This window comes from Toxorhynchites rutilus, chromosome 1 (assembly GCF_029784135.1).
Source record: "Toxorhynchites rutilus septentrionalis strain SRP chromosome 1, ASM2978413v1, whole genome shotgun sequence".
In the NCBI taxonomy this organism is placed as follows: Eukaryota; Metazoa; Arthropoda; class Insecta; order Diptera; family Culicidae; genus Toxorhynchites; species Toxorhynchites rutilus.
In genome coordinates, this window is record NC_073744.1 from 65,938,144 (window position 1) to 65,960,464 (window position 22,321).

Genomic DNA, 22,321 nt, shown 5'->3' on the forward strand with positions numbered 1-22,321 from the left:
CGTATTTTTTGCCACAACCAGGGCCCGAAATCTTCGAGGGTGAAAAATGAAGACCGACTCTACTCTCAGTAGATTCGCTTCGATTAGAACTGCTTCGGCAGTCACCCACAACAAAAATTGACTTGAATAGAAAATTAATTGTCTAGCGTTGACTAGCGAGGATGACTGGTGAACTAGTCCAGTCAGTGGTGATTTTAACTGACTCGACTAATGAATACAAATCTGCCTCTTCATTCAACTGACTTCAATCAACATTTCTACTCCCCTAGGAAAGAAATTTATACCCGCGTACGCAATCTTATTTTTACGTCCATATAAAGAGGAACGAAAACATGACTTCTGATGCTAAAAAGTAGTTACCCCATCAATGGACGGTTTATTGTCTACCCATCGTGAACTCAAACCAACAAACATAGACATTTATCAAGTATGCTATAAAAATCCTCGCGTGCAAAATAGCGCACACTCACTGCACGCCATTTTATACGTGTGAGTAATTTTCGTGTACGATACAAAAGAATCTAGCTCGCTTGTAGCGTATGTCAAACCACGTTGAACTCAAACATCGATTTAATTGTTTTGGCGGAGAAACTGCGTGAAGCAGCCAAAAGTCATTACTAACTGAATACGGATATAGTCAGTCAGATCCTCAGTTGACTATGACTATTCAGAGCCCTGCCCACAACTGCTTGGAAACACATTCACCGTATATCGCAATGACCGTACTACGCGTAACAGCTCCAAATCAATCGACGGCGGTGTTTTGATAGTTGTCGCATCAAGGTTAGGCAGTTTTATTGATGCCACTCCAGTATGTGATACACTCGAACAGCTTTGGGTTAAAATCCAGATGGAAGGTCTAGTCGTTAAAATCGGCGTAACCTATTTACCACCCGATAAGAGAGAGAGCTGATCTCAACAGTGTAGAAAAGCGGTACTCAACCATTTTGACGTATAATTACCTTTTCCAGGAAGGGTGCCAAATCAGAAAACAGGTCACGTTTTTGTGACATAAAGTCAAAGCTAATAACTATTTTCACAGCAAACAAATTCTGATACTTTGCACACCAATGGAATCGGAAATTCTCTAAGATTCGTTTGATATACTATACAGTACAATCCACTAATGCCTAAACAGTTCAAATCAATGAAAACTGGAAGCATTCTCATTTTCCCATACATTTGTTCTGCCGATTTGTGTGCATTCCCGAACAGAGCTGTCAATAACGAGCAACTGATACATTCGTTTCTGCTCGTTTTCAACATATTTGATTTAAATAAGCCATCCGTGATTTGGAGCCACATCATTCCATTCGTTGCGTGGACACCGACTGGACAACATCGTTGCTGGATGGGCTGGACAGCGAGGAATTGAGTGCCTTTCTCAAGGCAATGAGGGTGGAGGTGTAGTGCAGGAGTAGAGTAAAGTTTTCCAAGGGCCTTTCTCAAGGCTAGAGACGAATGAACTGAAAAAGTTTAAAGTCTCTATAATACAAAACCTATCCTAACCTGAAGCCACATTAATTCTCGTTTGATGGTCTTCGAAGCAACATGGTTGACGCAGAGCGTCGAGCGGGAGAGGATTATTTTCTTGACGGGTGAAGGAGGAGTATGGAATAGAGCTTCTTTCCACAAGGGCCCTTCTCAGGGCTAGAGTCGGAAACTAAAAATAGAATACAATGAAAACACAGATGCGAGTGAGCTAGAATAACTCAACGATACAAGGAGAGGGAGTCCTCTGTATCGAGGTGTGCTACGACAGAGAAGAGCAGCATACGAGAATTTTTTGTGCTAGTGCGGATATGGAAGAGTATCCAGAATTTTGGAATATAGATATACACTGCATTTATTTAGATAAACGTATATTTCATGAAAGTATGCTTTCAAATTCCAGCAGGGAAACCTTACTGTTGTATCTTGTGAGGTTCGATCACATCTCAAGCGGAATATAGGAGCAAAAGTCTGATGCGAGTTGAACCAAATAAACGAGAAGTGCTGATAGCTTTCTACTCTACTCGACTCTTTCGAGTCTACTGAAGTAACTGAAATAGCTAAAAAAATAACAAAAATATCGATGTATTCTAAAATAATATCCGATATGATAGGCAAATGGATTGAATAATCTAATTCCGTAGTTCTACGTCGAAAACAGCGGTCGTGTCCTAGATACAACCCATCACAATTTTTTTTCATAGGGGCCACAAACACGTGTTAGTCAAGGAGCCGCGGGCCGCAAAGAAAAAAAGATGAGTGAAGAAGTATTGAAGAAGGCTTCGCGAAGTATTTTGAGAACATTGTCAAAATAATTGTAAGTTTCATTAATTAATTAATCCTAGTTTTTCAGTACCTCCAACGCAGAACGACACATCTCAGCAGACGCAATCCGAACCGAATCTATTGTGTGGTCGCGGCGGAGTCGAATGCAATAGCATCGCAACAAATTCCCACCGAAGAACAAAACTTTCAACGTCGAAAAACACCTTACGTCACTTTTAACCCGGAAACAACTATTGAAAGCACGAACATTGAATGATCGATTAAAAAAATCAGTCACAATTTACCAGTAATCCAAGCAGCGAGGCTTTCCAAATAGTATTTCTCGAGGCCGGGTTATTTAGTTTGGTATTTTAAATTGGTCTTTTTTAAAGCTAGAGGTGAATAAAAGGAGAATGTTTAAACCCTCTCCAATTCAAAACAACATCATTACACCGATAAATCCAAACACACTCCTGAAGCTCTGTTCAGGCAAACATAAATATTAAATAGATTTTAGAATGCATCGAAAAATCATAAATAATTTTTTTATTCGAAAGTTTTGGTGGCCCTGAAAAGGAACGATGATAACGCTCTTGTTTTAAAAATTTTAAACTTACACCCCAGTTCAGATTCAAATATGATGTGATGCAAACATACAGAAGCACTCTTCATCATGCCGCCTGGTGTCGACGTGGTGCCCTCACCGTACAAAATTGCACCATGCAGAGCGATATCTCGATATCTATCTTTCTTTCTTCCTTAAAATCGAGCGAAACCATTGTGTGTGACATCAGCATTGAGAAAAACTGCTGTTTGATAACTGAAGCGAGACGACTTGAATGATGATGATAATGATGATGTTTTGAATTATAGATGCTTTTAAATTCATCAGTTCATTCGCCCCCTAGTCTTGAAAAAGACCAATTCGGAAAACTCAACTGAACACTCGGCCTTGGGAAAGGTTATTCGAAAGACTCGCTGCCATCTGGGCGCTAGCTGGATGACTGATGAAATGTGAATACTGTGTTTTGAAATCGCGAATGACTTGTTTATACTCAATGAAAAGAATACGGGGTAGCTAAGATTGCAATTGTGTCTCTATTTACATTATCCTCAAAACGAATGCTCATTTATGGGTTAGGTAATCGTAATGTATAAATTACTGAAAAAAAAAATTAAAGAACTTCCGATTCGATTGGAATGCAAGCCATCCAAATTTATTCATAGCTAAAATAAATATTAACGGGAAAACTATTTCATAGAAAACCGAAAACCGTAGTTTTATGATTTAGTAGGGTAAATGATCTTGGTTTGTCCGATTTGGGGGGTTTTTACGCAACTAGTAAATGCAAATCGATTTTTCTTCATGAAAATCACATATAATCGATACGAGTTTGGGTTTGTTGAAAAGCACCAAGTCTCTAGTTGCTAATGCTACCATAAGGCGTTGACATTATTCACATTTTTATGTTTTTTAACGATTTTCCTCAAAGAGGAACTATGATCATGGTTTGACCATCTCTGATCATGGTTTGACCAAAAAAAGATCATGGTTTGTCCGGCTTTAGAAATCACCATTTTTGAATGAAAACATTCGAATTCTCAAGTAGTTGTTGCATTTATCATTGCATGAGTTTACTGTCATCATATTGATCCATTCATAATTTAGGCTTTCTTCAGAATATTGCATTTTCTTGGGCATTTGAAAAGTGTTACCCTCAACACACTCATCACATTGAAACTTTATTCCAGCTAGGCGCGGAGGACACCATAAACAAACTGCAACGCGCCAAGCGGTTGCCATAGAAATCATTTGGACAAAACAACATTATTCAATTGGACATTTAATGGTTTAGATATGTAAATATGATACAAATGGTGTGCAAGAATGATGTTTACAATATTTGTAAGCGTTATAATCCAGAAAAGGTCTGAATACGTGCGAAATAATCATCTGGTGATCGATTAAAAAGTAAGCTCGAAGGAGGGGCGCATTGACACTAATAGATGATGTATTTTATAATCCTTTAAAACATGTGATTCTGTAAAAATATACTCTAAAACTACTGAAAATCATTAAAAACGACAATTTTATTTATATGTTCTGAAACATTCGAGTACCTGATTTGACAAAGGTGTGCTGAATTAGAGCTTTCAAAAAGTGCACAAACCATGATCATATTTTCGACTGGATAAACCAAAATCATTTACCTTACCATTACTGAAAGGCGTAGTCTTCTGTCAAAAAAAGGTAATGATTTCACACAGGAGCTATCATTTTTCAGCTTGGAACACAGGATGTTACATTTGCGTTCGGTGACTACAATCAATCTGGCTTAGTGTGGAACATCCCGTCAAACGCTCCACCGTCCATTGACTGTTTGACGATCTCGTCTTTTGGCCGCTTCCTCAGGCTTACTCGGTGGATTCTGTTTCCATGAACTAACGCAGATCAATTCAGTGCTGCATTATTAAGGTGCTCGATTGCCGAGGCCACTGATCCTGTTATCCCGCTCGAAATCGATCATCCAGCATTAGACAATCTACCGTCGTCAATCGAATTTGGAGTTGTAGCAGATCTAAGTTGCCTCAACTTCCCGAAAACTGATTTCGCCGGATTGTGTCGAGCAATAGTTCAGGTTGACTGGAAATTTCTGGAGACAATCGAGGATATGGATGCTGCCAGGTTTACCGATATCATATCTCGTATCATCGCTGATAGCGTACCAGCACGGAGACCTGCACAGAAACCAATCTGGGGCAATCGGGAGAACTCAAGAGATTGAGATCCTCTGCTCTCCTGCGTTTCTGCAGGCGCAGATGGCGTGAAAATTTATATGGCAATCAGGAACGCTCTTGATTGCTTTATGATTCAAAATATAGTCGACAGTTTTGAAGAATGGTGCTCGAGAAATATAATGTCGATCAGTATCTCGAAATTCAGTACTATTTCGTTCCATCGGAAGCTGAAGCCAATGGCGTTTGGCTACTACATCTCTGGTTAAGTTATATCGCAAGTTTTCGACTTATTCGATTTCCAAATCTCCTCGGACACCTATTATAGACGACTCGCTCGTAGATGATTTATTGTTTTGATTTTGCATTTTTTTAATTTTGTATGAATAACGTATGAGATGAAATAGTGGTGTTTAGTATTAAATAATCATTCAGACCAAATGAGTTTCAGATGGTTAACACTTTGACGGCCATGGTGTTTTGGCCAAAAAGTTCGTAAAAACCTGGAGGGTCCAATGGTTGATTCTTATACTAGATGGTGCCAGGAACCCATCTAGCATAAAATTTCATCCCCATCTGCCATATAGGGGTAAAAATTACTCGTGTGTAGTACTACACACGCGGCCACAACTCAAGGTAAACGAGTAAAATATCGATAAAAATCATTATAACACAATTTTTTTTCTAGAAATTACATTTTTTATAACATTATTTCAAACTCGTAAAATGTCTTCTATTGAAACAATCCAGACATAAAAACTTTTCCGAGCATTTCGGGCAGTGATAAGTTGTAATTGGTAGAATAATACTAGCAGTGATGCCAAACTATGAGATCGAAGTGTCCTACTATGTATTGAGGCCAGTAGAAAACGAAAAACACATTAGTTTTAACGTGAAACGTGTCTTGTAGCGCAAACGTTTGAAACTTTGGCTTCCATTTTTCCTGCATGTTTTGTGTTTAGATTTTCATTTCACTCCCATATATTCCGGGTAGACCTAGTCCCACGTTAAAAATGAAAACGCTATTGTTGCGTTTGAAACGCTTTCGATGCTTCTAATTGTGATGTATATACAGCACTTCATCCCTGACAGTGATTTACACGAGTGTTGCTTCTACTTTTTCGGCCCGCAAGAAGCGACCGGATTTTCTTCTCGCGTCATACTCATCTAGAAAAAGCAGGTTCCTACCTACTGTGTGTTGTGGTTGACAGCCCTGTTTGTGGTGGCCCCAAACGAGATGAAAATTATTGGCTCCATTGATGGCCATGCATGCGATGTTCGCGACCGGTCCAGCATCAACAGCATCAACAGCAGAAGACGCGAGAAAGCGCCGATGTTGTTGTGGATGTCGCGTGGTTTTCCCGCATCTGGTCACCATACGGCAACCCCGCTTTCAGCCCCCCCCCCCGGGAACATCACAAGGCGTGTAGTGACGATAGGACACATGGGAACAAGCCATCCGGCCTTATAAATACGACAGTTCATCCGTTTGGCTCAGTTTTGCTTCGGAAAGTTCAAGATCAGCATGTGATCGCGGGATTGTCGTGACAAATTTGTACTTGCAAACTGTGAGCCGGACGGTGGAGATAAGATCTAGGCCAAATTAACTGTTTTAGCGTGTGTTAAGTTGTGTGTTGTTCTCTGACAATCGCATTATTAATGGTGACTTGAGCTCATATTTTGGATACTGATCGAAAAAGTAGTGATGGAAGTTATTCGATTTGCCTTGCTATGCTTGCTGGTGGTGATTTCGTGCGCAAATCCTGCGGTGGATAACGGTGGCCCCATCAACCATGTGGTACGGACTGTATGGAAAACAGAACAAATCATTATTCTTCGAACGTGAAAAAAATATTATACTAATGTCTAATGGTGTTCGTGTGTATGTTTATTTTCTGTTGTTACTCATTTCATGGACTTTCGGCTGACCCGAAGGCACCGATGACGGCGAGCAAGACCGCCCTCGAGGAAGCGTTCGTGAAGCGGCTGGGGTCAAAGTGCACCCAGAAGGATAACAGCTCCTGCGTTATGCTGAAACTGGTGAACTACATGAACCGGATGCTGAAAAAATCGAACATCGCTCTGGGCGATACGATCGAGCTGACGAAGACCAGGTACGCGAGTGTAATGACAGTGTTTCCAACGATATTCTATTGGATTCGTGCTTCATGAGCTTTGTGAAAGGATGTGTCATCTTGATAGAAAGTTATTTTTCTGTCTTCCAGAGGTTTCGAAGAATATTCTGAGTTCATTTTCGATCAGTTTGAAGGGAATTCAAGAACAAAATTTCTGTTGAATCACAGAAACATATGCAAACAATTTCTTGGTCGATTTATGGACCCTATCATATGTATATTGATCTTTATCTGCTCCCGTGATCGAGTGGTTAGCGTCACACCTAACATGCCGGTGGTTCGGGTTCGATTCCCGTTCTGGTCGGGGAAATTTTTCGTCAAAGAAATTTCCTCCGATTTGCACTGTGGTCACGCGTATTCTAGAGCTTGCCACTCAGAATGCATTCAAGGCGTGTTATTGGGCATAGAGGTTTCAAATAAGTACTAATAAAAATGACGCAAGTAATACTACATTGAGACGGCGAAGTTCCTGTAGGAACATGAGTGCCAATTAAGAAGAAGAAGAAGATATATTGATCTTGAGCATTGGCCTCTTGTTTTAATCCAGGATGATGAAACGAGACACACAATTATTTTTCCTTCGTAAAACGCTTCTAATGTTGCGTATAATGTGGCATATGTTTTCATTCTACCGATAACGAGTGCGACAATTAAAATCCCAGACTATCCGTTCGTGAGTTTGCCGAACTGTTGAATTATCACGAATCAACGGCATTTGATGTCCTGTGCTTCGAGCAGGTTCATTTCCTTAAACCTTTTACTCTCTCCTGTTATCGGGTCGCAATGAATGCATTCGCTGTCAAACATTACTCTTTCATCAGTTATTTCAGCTCTAAACATTCGTTAATTTATTTTTAGTGGAAGCAAATGGTTGTTTCAATTGGCGTGGCGAATGATTGTAAATATGACTTTTAATTCATTTTGACTTCACTGCATTTTTGTGTCAAATCGACCTAACATCCGTCAAGCCGTTTTAGAATTTTTACTTCTTATTTGTTATCTTTAAGCGGTGAATCGGCAAAATAGATAATCCTGGTTTGGCACTCTGGATATTTTTACCATTTCAATAAGGGAAATAAGTCACAATACAAAATTTTCGTTGACCGCATGTATAATCTTATTTTAATGCCCATGTAAAGTGAAACGAAAACATGATTTGTGATGCAAAAAAGTAGTTACACCATCAATGGGTGGCTACATTATTTACCTACTGTGAACTCATCTACAATTTGTCGATAAGAGAGAGAAATGAATTAAGTTTGAGAGGGGATTTATTTTACTATGTTGTGAAATTTATTTGACGATGAAAAATGGAATGGACACGGACGAAATAGAAGCATATACAGTGGTGGAAAAATATATGAAGGCATCGTTTTTTTCAATAATTGACTAGTTAATTCAATGTTTTTTCAAACTCAAGCATCTACGAGTTCTTCTTCTTCTTGAATGGCGTTAACGTTCTCTGTGGAACTTTTGCCGTCTCAACGAATGCATTAACTAGCGTCATTTATTAATACTTAGTTGAGATTTCTTAAGCCAAATAACACGCCTTCAATGTATTCCGTGGGGCAAGCTCTAGAATACGCGTGACCACAGTGCAAGCCGAAGGAAATTTCTCTGACGAAAAATCCTCCGGCCAGAACGGGAATCTAACCCGAACACCCGGCATGATAATGTGAGACGCTAACCACTCGGCCACGGGTGCATCTACGAGTTATGGCTATTAAATAACGAGACTACGCGCCTGGTGGGCGCCCTAGAGGGGTGGGGGGAAAAACGAATAGTGTGTTTGGTAGCTTGAAGTGTCTACTACAAACGTACGAAAACACGTTTTTGTCACTATAGTACTTTGCGAGCAACTGTGGTTTGAATGGAACGTGGTTTGTAGTGCGCGTCGGGAATCATGTGTGACGAAAAACACGAACAAAAACGCACCTGCCCATAACGCGCTGTTGGTGAAGCAATTTTTAGCCGATAAGGGTATTCGAACATGCCCCGTACTCGCCAGATCTAGTTCCATGCGACTTTTTTCTATTCCGCAAGATCAAATCCATGTTGAAAGGTACCCGATTTCAGTCCGTAGAAGAGGAGAAGGAAAAAGCGACGCGGCTTTTGAACGCCATCACAAAAGAAGAGTATCAGCACTGCTTCGAACAATGGAAAAAACGTATGGAAAGGTGTATGAGGAGCCAAGGGGAGTATATTGAAGGGGAGCATATCGTTATATCGTAATTTTTAAAATATAACCCTTTTTCGTAACCAGTCTCGTTATTTAATAGCCATACCTCGTACACTGCGTTTTGTTTATAAATCGATGATAGTTCCAGAATAACGAAATATAATGGGGAAACATGATGGAACTAATTATAAAAGCACCTTTATTATAATAAGTATATGCCCTATAGGGTTTTTTTTTGACGTAGGACTACGTCTTTCATTTCTATACCGGGGTGTAAAATCAAAGTTTCGAAAACGAAAGCGTTACGCCGGAGACCGAGATTTTTAGCGTTAATAGCTCCTAAACAACTGAACGAAATGGTATGATAAACACTTCATTCGAAAGATAAAATGTCTACGCGTTCTATACTTGTTACTTTCTGATCCAAAAACTTGTTTCAATAGTCTTAAATTAGCTTTCAAAATAGGCTATTGAAATCACCAATCGGTATATAAGCGAGCGCCGCTCGGAAATCCACTCAGTTCTCAGTTCTCAGTTCTGTTGTGGTGAAGCTCTTCGTTTATCATGAAAGCGCGGATGAACGGTGTCACCAAGAGACTGTTTGTGCACCTTAGGCCAGAAGGGAATCCATCAGGAGGAGAGTGATGCCACAAATGGTTCCCCGGGAAGATCTCGAAGCAGCCGCTACACACACACACATACACGCGTGGAACTCTTCGTTTGGATGCCATTCAGCATCGAGAAAATTCCGGAAAGATCTAATCGTTGCTGAAAAATAATCTGCCAGTTCCCCTGAAAATTGAAAAATACATTCATGCGAAAGAGTTTATTTTAACGTTTTCTATCCATGCAACACTTTATTCCCCTCTAGTTTGCCTTCCAAATTTCCATCGTAAATCACACCTTCTCTTGACTCAATCACGCACAAAAAGCATACTTAAGCGATATTCTGTTGGTGAAACGCATTCATTTTTCGTGAGGACATCGACAAGGCAAAATCGTAATTAAACGAGCTGGACGGGATCGAGGATCGAGGGATTTATTACCTGGCCTGACCTGACCTGAAACGCAATCAGTTTGTGTTAACTGTGAGGAAGCGCAGAAAAGCCGATCGATCAGAAGGAGAAGAGAAGGTGACCAAGAGAGTATTAGCATCGAAAAACGGTTCCCCGGGAAGACATTGAAGTAGCCGCGACACACACACATACACGCGCGCAACTCTTTTCTTTGCTGGTTATCGAGAAGAAACCTGGAAAGAAGTGATCGTTGCTGAAAAATAATCTGCCAGTTCCCTTGAAATTGAAAATTACATTCAAGTGAAAGAGTTTATTTTAATGTTTTCTATTCATATAATGCTGCGACCAAATACGATTGGTTTTGTGATTTTTCAATCAAGTGCAATCAACAGGTGGTTATCGAGTTAGCATTAACCACTAGTGGACTTCGAGAAGAATCGAGAAGTATCCGGAAAGATGTCATCGTTGCTGAAAAATAATCTGCCAGTTCCACTTGGAATTGAAAATTACATTCAAGTGCAAGAGTTTATTTTAATGTTTTCTATCTATATAATACTGCGACCACATACATTTGGTTTTGTGATTTGTCAATCAAGTACAGTTAGCAGGAAAGTTTCTGAAGATTATTCTTCAGAACAAGGTTTTTTGTATCAAATATTGGATACATAAAACCTTGTGCAGAATGGATTTAGATTCAAAATCAAACATATGATCACTAAATCAACGATAGTCCTACGTCACCCTTGCGGTAATACTATAGATATAACCCACTTCCAGTTTTTGTAAAACATCAATATTTTGTACTTCCTTCAGGTTTTTTGTCAAAATTTCAATCAATCGATTTTGCACTGAATTTACAAGACTTCTTAGGACTCCTTCGTCGATTTTCGCCCATTCTTCCTTTATGGCTTGTTCCAGTTGGGAGACATTCTAAAATTGACGTCCCTTTCGATTAACGTTTCGGGACATAATTCCCCAGAGGTGAAATAGGAGATCAATCCAAAAACAACGATATTATGATCGGATATCCATTACGTCGATTGAAGCATTGGCTTGCTAAAAATTGAATTTTCACCAACATGTTCTTCTGCAGCATCAATGAGAACGTTTTCCAGTACGTCTGTGTAATATTTTGAGTTTATCTTGTACGAAACAAATACAAATGGTAGGTTACTGTTATAGCAAAATGCGCTCCAAACCATTACCGATCCTCCTCCGAAATTCAAACCTTAGTGCGATTACGCAAATCATGCCAATAATTCTGAAACCCATCTGTACCATCCAAATCGAATTTCTTCTCGTCACTAAAAACAACGGATTGCCATTTTGTACCAAACGAGATATGTTCCCGAGAGAATTTTTATCGATTTTTTTTATGATGTTCGGTCAAATGAGGTTTTGATTGTCTTTCCCAGCAAACTTACTCTCCAGCAAAATCCGACCTACACGTCTTGCAGTTACGGGAGGCTGTTGTTTGACCTTCATTTCTGTAGAATTCATTTTCTGTCCGGTTGCTTTTCACAGAATTTCTCTAGGATCTCGTTTTGAGATGATAGCTCTTTGTTGCCATACAGCAATTCCAAATGAAATCGTCCTAAAAATGCAGATTTTAAAAACTTGTATTTTTGATTCCAATGAAAGTGTGTATTCCGTTTGGGTTGGAGGAAATATGAGTTTCATTTTTTTTTGTTTTATTTACAAAATAAAATTTTAATTTGCGATATCAAAAAATATGTATTTTCTTATATTTTTTAATTTCTTTCATTTAAAATAGAAGTCATGTAAAAAATTCAAAAAAAATGGGCCCAAGATGGTAAAACTATTTGTGGAACTTTGTGGAACATCGAATTTTTAGGAATTTTCGAAACTTCGAGTTTTTGTATGTTGGCAGTCTTTTTTAATCACAAATTATGAATCCTGATGTTGTTTAAAACAAAAAAGGTTTTTATCAATCTCCTTCTAAATGTAGCCATTCTCGAGATATTTAAAAACATATTTGTAATTCATTGTCTTTTTAATAGTAAATAGGCCCTTTAAATATGTTTGTCGTGTTGTACCATCATATTCATGAGATTTTATGAATTCGCTCATAATTTCTAACAGCCTTTCCAAATACATCGTTATGGTAAAGACATATGTTTAGGAGTTACTTTACGAAACATTCGAAGACATGTGGGTTAATACAAAACGTAGCGAAACTAAAAAATCTTTTTTATCTTAATACAAACTTCAATCAATCGAAAAAATTGTTGGAAATTATAAGAAAATTCATAAAATTTCATGAACATGACGGTATAACACGACAAACATATTAAAAAAGATTATTTACTATAAAAAAGATAATAAATTAGAAATATGAAGACTGCAACATACCAATTATGAGAACACTTGTAATACTAACCTCGAGCCAACCGCGAGTAATCGGTTACATATTACTAACATAGTTGTAAGACAAAAATTGTCAAAATATTGGACTCCCGGCCCCGTCAGGCTAACGCCACATGTGCCTTAATAAAAAATATATTTTGGGAAAAAAAAAGAAATATTTTTTTAAATATCTCGAGAATGGTTTAGAAGGAGATTGATAATAACCATTTTTGTTTTAAATCACATCAGAATTCATAATTTGTGGCTAAGAATGATTGCTAACATACAAAAATTCGAAAATTCCTAAAAATTCAATGTTCCACAAATTTCGTCAAAAATAGTATAACCATCTTGGGCCCATTTTTTATATTTTCTACATGACTTCTATTTTATATGAAAAAAATTAAAAAAATATTAAAAAATACATATTTTTTGATATCGCAAATAAAAATTTTATTTTGTAAATAAAAAAAAGAGTACTAATTTTTCTTCTCAGTGTATATTTTTTTCAAATTAAGCCAATAATACTCTATAACTCTTTCTAACACACTATTTTGATGATGTATTTGGAAAAGTTGTTGGAAATTATAAGCAAATTCATAAAATTACATAAACATGACGGTATAACACGACAAACATATTAAAAGGGATTATTTACTATAAAAAAGACAATAAATTAGAAATATATTTTTAAATATTTCGAGAATGGCTACATTTAGAAGGAGATTGATAATAACATTGTTTGTTTTAAATCATATCATAATTCATAATTTGTGGCTAAAAATTATTGTTAACATACAAAAATTCGAAGTTTCGAAAATTCCTAAAAATTCGATGTTCCACAACGTTCGTCAAAAATAGTTTTATTATCTTGGGCCCATTTTTTAAATTTTCTGCATGACTTCTATTTTGTATGAAAAAATAAAAAAAAAAGTATTTTGGATATTGCAAATTGAATTTTTGTTTTGTAAATAAAAAAAAGAGTACTAATTTTTTTCTCAGTGTACATATTTCCTCTAATTCAAACGGAATACACACTTTCGTTCGAATCAAAAATACTCATGTTTTGTCATTTGTCGATTTCATTTGGAATTACTCCATATTCTCTTGAAATGTTCCATGCAGCCTTGTCATCCTTGCGAAAAATTCCGCCATGTTTTTGGTGCCAACATCTCAAAAGTACTTGTTTTCTTCAAAACAGCGATCCGCGTTGGCGGCATTGAGCTTCGTTTACTAGTTTAGGGGAGCGTCAAAGAATAGCTGATTTTCAGTCGGAATAAACACGTTTTCAAAATAAAAATTATGAATGAAAATTAGCTTCTCCATATCAAATTAGTATTCTAATTAAATTAAAAACATTTTTGTTTGCAGGTGGTGAAAAAGTTTCATAGAGAAATTGTTTATGAAGACAACTTTATATTATAACGAAAAAATTCAGTAACAATGTTGGAATTGTATAACTATATGGTTGAATGAAAGTTATAAATAAGTGTTTCAAGTAATTAATTTAAAAACCGACTTCGTGTCTTCTAATCTGATAGAGATTACACTAACGAGTTTGGGACCCAAATTATAGCCCTAATTTGAAGTCGCTACCAGACGTCGACACTATTTTTCTGTCATCGCGAATAACTAATTTACCACCATCTGACATATCGTGATGATGAACTTTTATAGCAGAGGGATAGTGAGATAGGCGGAGACGGTAGGTAGAGTAAGATAGCGAAAATCGTGCCATACACCTGGAAAAATTACTTCAACAATCGCCCAATAAAGGCGGCATTCCATCTATTCAACATGCTACATGCTACAAGTCAATGGTAAACAACAATGGATATGATACTTGCGCATTTTTTTATTTTTTTTTTCAACCTCAGCCACTACACAGCAGTATGCAAACGCTCACTACTCCAACATATCTGTTCTGCTGTTTTTGTTTCTATGATCAAACATTCTGTTGTTCCATTAGGCTAGGCGCAAATTGAGAAGCGTATAGCGCTCGTCAACACGACTCATACGTGCCACAAACGTAGCGTGGTGGAGCGCATATTGAGTCGCAGTTTGGTGTAAATGTCTTGCCACTCGCGTACAATGTCTGATTCACACAGAGTTGTGCGATATTTTTATTTACTAACACAACCTTCCGACCGGTACAACCATACAGTGTCAGATTCACGGCGCTATATGATTGTTCACCAACACAACCAACACAACCAGCATGAGCAGCACGAGAAACTGTGGCTCAGCCACAGCGTCGAGCGAGTCGTGTCTCTCGAGCGCTCCTCCATCTCGCGTCATCTGACCAATTTGCGCCATTCCATCTGTTTTCATTAGCCACAAAGACAGGCGCTATATCGCGCCAAGTTACTCGCGAACGCGTCTCAATTTGCGCCTACCCTTATAGTCGTGAGTTATAATCGTCAACAAATGACGTAGTTGCTCCAAAATTGTCGTGCTACACACGCCGCACCGATCCGCAGGCCATTGGATAAGGCCAACATTGCTCGACAAGACCAATAATAGCGTGAAAAGAGACTCTCAAATGAGCAAGAACCATTGACTTGTAGCATGTAGCATGTTGAATAGATGTAATTCCGCCTTAACGCTCAATTGGGCTCAAAATGGCTTGCCAATAATCACCTTTTGCCCGAATTTCTCCACCCGAATGAACTTCTCTGAGTTGGCAATGTCCTCTCCAACAGCTTTTATAGAGCACCTGGGGCCCAGGAAGAGCTCTAGAGTCCTCCTTGACACAGGTTTTATCAGCCATCAAAATGCATTGCTGTTCTGCGATCTGCGATCTGAGTTTGGCGGTTAACTTTCGTTCGTCACTTTGTTTAGCAATGTTCTGTTCCTTATACGTCTTCAGGTTATGTCTAGCTTTGATTCGTTGAATCATTCCATGTAAGGTTCCAGCCTTTTCGGCCAAATCACGTATAGACATCGATTTATGTTTGTTGATCAAATTCACAACATATTTGTCCAATTTAGATTCACTGGCACCTGATTTTCATTAGGATCGTGGCAAGTCTTCAAGCGTATTATGTATCCCAAATTTCACAACAATTGCTTTCACACTTGCCGGTGCAACTCCTACGCGTTTGGCTATTTGATTATAAGTAATACCCTTTGAATTGGTGTACTTCACCAATTGTATGTGCAATATTTGTTTTCTCACAAAATTTGACACGTGAACAAACCAAAAGAAGCTATGTCCATGCATAAGCGTATGTGTATACAAGTAAGAGAACGTTACAAATGTTTGAAGTTACTTTTCGATCAACTCTTTATAACGTATCACTAAAACGGATATAACTCGGTAAATAATGAATTTTTCGAAAAGTCTTTTCTATGGTACATTTTTGAAATACTAAACCTCCGAAATATGAAGATTTTTTAAAATTTTTTTCTCAATTTGCAGACTACAATACTGCCTTAAAACAAATCTTACCTCTGCAGTGATGACCGCTGTGGTCAGTCTCTGGCTACTAAGGCTGAGCATTGACTTTGTCTCAATTGTCTCAAAGATCGTAAAGATGTCCTCCTAGTACTGAGAGCAAATTGACTACTGTACTAGGGCGGTCTTGGATCGATATTTAGAAAATCTTTTCATTGTCATAGATTTCAGTTTCATCATATACCACCTAACAAATTTTGTAAACATAATGTCACCGTTTGGATTGCTTCTTTTCTCTGAAAAAAAAACCGTAACAGTGTGCTGGGATCGATACCAGGTGTCTTGGCCAGAACCAGAACGGAAAAAATACATTGAAATCGTGTAATTCCTTTTTCAGCAACGAAATTTTATGATACAAAAGGGTGGCGTTATTCAACATGTAGCAAACCCTAGACATTCGATGACAGTGATTGTTGAATGTGACATTTTAGGCGCTTTGAGAATCCGCCAAATCCATCTATTCCGGCTAGGCGAGTTTTGAGATGAAACGGATCAGAAAAATTATCCGCGGCATCTGGAATCAATTAGACCAAGGAAAAAATTCAAATTTGTATGACCAATTTAACCCACAGAAACGTGTCCATAGCACCCCACACAGCATACAAAAACTTAAATGCAATTTATTCCATTTATTGTTTTTAAACTTACAGTTTCCCTGCATCAAATGGCTCCTCTTCGATCAGAACTACACAATACACGAAAAATTTGTGTAATCAGCGGAAAAATTATTAAAACCACGATCGAAAAACTTACATTTTCTTATAAAGAAAGAGCTTTCTTTGTTCATGCCACTGTTTTCTTCCATCTGTCAAACTTTACTAGGGCTTTTCACGTTAGGTACATACGGTTCAACAATAGAAGGAGATGACATTACAAAAAAACCAAGTTGAGTCGTACCGTTCCGAATCATATTTCGGACGCTTAGGGCATATGGTACAGTAAACAGATCTAAACTTTATGCACAGGTATTATTTGGTTGATATTTTCAATAAATTAGTTAAATATGCATTTAAGCTTTCTCCTTTGGTACCTATTTGATTGAAAACATAAAAAAAATCATCGAATAAAATGCTTTTCAAATGAAGCGAATAAAAATCAAACTTCGGACACATAATCAAATTTCGGACAGATTAAATTCAAATTTCGGACACTTCATTTTGTAATTTTTTTGGACGAAAATTACATTAAACTTGATTATATTTTATAATCAACTGCGAAACACTTACCATGCAATCGCAGTAAACTGTTAACGATGGTGAAAACTGAAGAAACACGGGAGAAATTAAAATACACTCGTGTGAAGTCGGAAATTTTAACTGGTTTTTGACATGCTGTATCTTCGTGAAAAATCAACACATATCGATGGTAGGCGCATAATTTTGAAGCTAAAACCTTCAGATATTAGAATATTATACGTACATATTTTTATATTTGTGTGTGTAGGTGTAGTGGGCAAAAAAATCGGGAAGATAAATCGATTTTTCTTTATTTTTTCAAGAATATTTTGGACTAACCCAATTCTTTTCCAACCAACCCAACAGCAAATCTAATTAACCTCATCAATCAGCTTTTTTTTTTGGTTTTCAAAACTGCCTTTCGATTTGCGGTGCGATTTATTTTTATTGGATTATACATCATCAAAGACAAAGGGGTATTTTTTTCATTCAAACTAAAATAAAGGGTGTGTCACATCAAATTGCATCACGGAAAAAACGCTGTAGAAATTCGCCCAGTAGACCGATCCGATTGAAAATTTTAGACAGTAAAATAAAAACTATTAAACAACTTTTGACATTTTCTTTTTATTCATACTTCGAGCCCAAGCCCGTATGCTCGCACCTTCCTCTTTACCCCGTCCATAAGGTTCTGTACAACGTCAGGTTGTAGTTTTTTTTAACAGAAATCCATTTTCTCTTGAAGTCCGCCTCCGATTTGACAACTTTTGGGTTCTTCCGGAGGGCCTGCTTCATAATCGCCCAATATTTCTCTATTGGGCGAAGCTCCGGCGCGTTGGGCGGGTTCATTTCCTTTGGCACGAAGGTGACCCCGTTGGCTTCGTACCACTCCAACACGTCCTTTGAATAGTGGCACGAAGCGAGATCCGGCCAGAAGATGGTCGGGCCGTCGTGCTGCTTCAATAGTGGTAGTAAGCGCTTCTGTAGGCACTCCTTAAGGTAAACCTGCCCGTTTACCGTGCCGGTCATCACGAAGGGGGCGCTCCGCTTTCCGCAAGAGCAGATCGCTTGTCACACCCAAGGATGGTTCCAATCGTATCAACGAGCGCTCGTTCAATTCTCTTATTTGATTCATTCAACGCACACAATAATATGTTTTAAATCACTCATGAAAAAGAAAACTGAAGTGTCAACGAAAACACTGAATGAACGCAGCGTGAGAGTCATCGTTTGGTATTTGTGCGCGTGTTCATCGATGCTTGCTTGTATCATTTTATGATTCGTTCGTTAGTTTCTGCCGTCGCTTTACTTTCGTTTCCTGATCCGATTGGGTGCTTAGCCTCGGAGCTTTGGATCGAATCGCTTTGTGATAGAGTGGTGTCGCTCTCAGAAAAGAATTGAATCGCAAGGCAAAAATGCGATGCGATGAAAATATAACTTTTCGATGTGCTAATGCTCGCAGGTGCGCAGTTGTCGTCTAATAACTTTTAAAAGGAAAGCCAATAGGGTTCAGTTTGCTTACTAAATAGTAACTATATATAACCTTCGAAACGCAATCTATAAATGCTTCGAATTTTTCTTGTCTAATATTTATTATAATACAAATTGTCAAAAGCGGATTTTTGTCCAATAGTGGAGGCACAAGTTCGCAGCCTATGGGGCAAACGATCGCACTTATTGAAATAAACTTTTGAGATAACTTGTATCAAAAATCAATGATGTATCATTGGTAGCGTGTGAAAAAATCATTAATAGCGTGTGTAGGCATCATCCAAGAGGGGATGGGTAGTTTATTACTTGCTGGTTAGACTGATTTGTTGTAAATTTCGAAAAGGCATACGATGCATCCTCATGAAGTTAGATCTCGTCCCTCTAGTTTTGTAACCTGGTTGTATCCGCGCTGGACTTTGATGGCTTTCGCAAAAACACCAAATCTTTGAAGAAATCGTTTTGTCCAATGGTCTGCAATGGTTGATCAGTTTCTCAGACTGCTCACTCTCGACTAGAGATGAAACGGGATGTTGATTTTATTTTCACTCCGGATGATCGAATTTTCCGGATAATCGAATCATATGAAAATTAAAAGGAAATCTCTCGGTAAACGTAAAATAACTATGATTTGCACTGATTATTTGTACAATGCAGTATCTTAGCCACAAATTGACTAGCGCCCCATGGGGGAGGAATAATGTTTTGAAATTCGAAAAAAACACATTGCCTTGTTACAGCTCATGAACCAAAATATTATTCAAATGATCAAGTCCAAATACAAGCAAAAGCTTGACATCCAGGAGCCAAGGAGAGTTCCATGAGATGGTTAAGCGAATCAACATTAGGGATGCTATGTTTTGGGTGGCCGAGGCTTGGGACGAGGTACCGAATGATTCCATTGATCCCGTTGTCGGCTGTAGCAGAACGCATGAACGCATGAACGCATGAACGGTGATTCTATGGTTTTCGGAAGACTCAAACTTTGGCGTCTTTTCGACAACAGTAAGTAAAGTCTGAATGAGCTAAAATGTTGTATGGTGTATTTTTTCGAGGTAATCATTTTTTTTCAGGAAGTCCCATTCGTAAATTTGAGATGACCATTCTCATTCATTCACTCTAATGCACATCGTTACTCATGAATTTATTTTTAAACCAAAATAAACAATAATTTGCAAGAAAAAAATTAAATTAAATTAAATCTATTCTGCGATAATATCGTAACATATGAAGACGCGAAATAGACATCTTTTGAGAATCCAATAAATCGAAGGACTATCCAAGCGGATTCAAAGATTAATCACTTATTTTGTATTCTTTGCAACAATCTCAACACTCCTACCCCAACAACCGAATTAAAACATACTAAACAGACACTGCTCATCCTAACTACATCCATGTTTCATTAAATTATCATATTAGGTATGTTTAAATATTAAATCGATGTTCATTTAAATTTGGAATTGCCAACGTATATAAATTTACTGCAGATAATCGAAACTAGTTGTATAGACCAACCCCTTTTTTTTGGTCGGTAAAAGTTACTTGCTGGCGGTTTTCCAATGTCCTTTCTGCTGCTATTCTTCGGAAGCAAACTACTGTACCACAAGCATTTACAAATCATAACAGCCCACATTAATCTAAAATATGTATTACACCTGATAAATTTTAAGAATAAGTAGGGGACATTCAAAAACAACTGATCGAATAAAAATCGCCGCTTTGTTCCCTGCTTATAAATATTTGTACGGTATGCATCACAATATACAGACATTTGCTGCATTGGCCCTTAAAACGCTTGCTGTCGGTATGATAATTGTTCAAATGAGTACAATCACGGGAAAATTATCGCTTGGCGATCCTTCTCTGTCTCATCCGCACACAAATCCGATCGACGGAGAGCGAATCATTGGTCGACAGACCTGCTGTTCTTTCTACTTACGAGACAGAATGAACTTGTCTACCACATGTTTGGATTCGCTCACTCACTGAGTGGTATCGTATGATGCGAGACGAACACATTGATTGAAGAAGTTGTTTTCACATGCTGAAAAAAGTTGGATGCTTTCGTCGATTCTCTCGTCAATCACCAACATTGGCCACACCATGTACTTTTTGGCAAACTTGGATAGTTTCTGCTTGCGAATCTCCTCCGGAACGCTGAATTTGTCCTCTGCGGAGAAAAACAACAGGCCCGGCAGCTGACGAAAGTCCGCTTTGACGTAGGTTTCGTCGTCCATTACCAGGCAATGCGGCTTCGTCAGCATTTCGGTGTACAGCTTCCGGGATCGCGTCTTCCCCACCATGTTTTGCCTTTCGTCGCGGTTAGGAGCCTTCTGAACCTTGTATGTACGCAGGCCCTCTCGCTGCTTGGTCCACTGGACGAATGAACTTGACAAATTCAGCTTATTGACGACATCCCGGACCGAACTTCTCGGATCACGTCTAAACTGCTTAACTACGCGCTTGTGATCATTTTCACTGACGGAGCATCCATTTTTGCCGTTCTTCACCTTTCGGTCGATGGTTAGGTTCTCGAAGTATCGTTTTAGTACTCTGCTGACCGTGGATTGGACGATTCCCAGCATCTTACCGATGTCCCGATGTGACAACTCCGGATTCTCGAAATGAGTGCACAGGATTAATTCACGACGCTCTTTTTCGTTCGACGACATTTTTCCATATTTACGAAAAATTGACAGTGAAGCATGGCCAACGTGATCTATACACTCTTATCTGATTATAAGCGAAAGCTGAAGATATAATTCCTAAAAATTAAATTTCTACAGCGTTTTTTCCGTGATGAAATTCGATGTGACATACCCTTTATCTCTGCGTGAGAAGGTCCTACAGAAACGTTGTTGGAACTAAAAAAAGCTGATTGATTATAAAAATAAACCACCAAGATAAAAATATGTACGTAAAATATTCTAATACCTGAAAGTTGTAGCTTCAAAATGATGCGCCTTCCATCGATATGCGTTTCACGAAGATACAGCATGCCAAAAAATCACTTAAAATTTCCAACTTCGCATTCTGTTCCTCTAATTTTTTGATGAGTGTATTTATGAACGGGTAAATTCCACGTTCTCACGCTAAGCAAACGTCAAACACAAACGATAATGAGTACTGTTGTCAGATTTTTGCCGATTATGTGAAAATTCATATGTAGTTCTCATATGGAATGATAGTGAAACCAAGGGATTACTCCAAAGAAGCAATCGTGATATTAATTTTATAGTTATGTCATCAGTGCATTAAGCATTTCAAGATATTAGAAGAAAGTATCCAAAATATGATTTTGTCCGAAATATGATTCAGAACAGTACTTCTCGAGATAAATGGGTAGGCCAAATCACCTCAACTTATCCTACTGTAACCCGTGGCTCATACGATAGCTCAAGTTTCAGCCGAGATGTGTTTTGGAAGATACTAGTTGTTGAATTTATAATAATGTTGTTTCAATTAACTTATACGGGAAAACCTGTTTTTGTGCGGTTTTTTTATGCGAT

The 22,321-nt window shown here is 38.1% G+C and overlaps 1 protein-coding gene across 1 annotated transcript in view; it reads left to right on the forward strand.

The window, feature by feature from the left end:
- The first annotated feature begins 6,505 nt into the window (after positions 1-6,505).
- The window catches only part of LOC129761799 (uncharacterized), a 34,604-nt gene continuing 18,788 nt past the window's right edge, over positions 6,506-22,321 (forward strand). The window contains exons 1-2 of the mRNA XM_055759572.1: positions 6,506-6,790; positions 6,928-7,106. Coding sequence (XP_055615547.1) covers positions 6,698-6,790; positions 6,928-7,106 — 272 coding nt within the window. The 5' untranslated portion in view covers positions 6,506-6,697. The remainder of the gene's footprint in view (positions 6,791-6,927; positions 7,107-22,321) is intronic.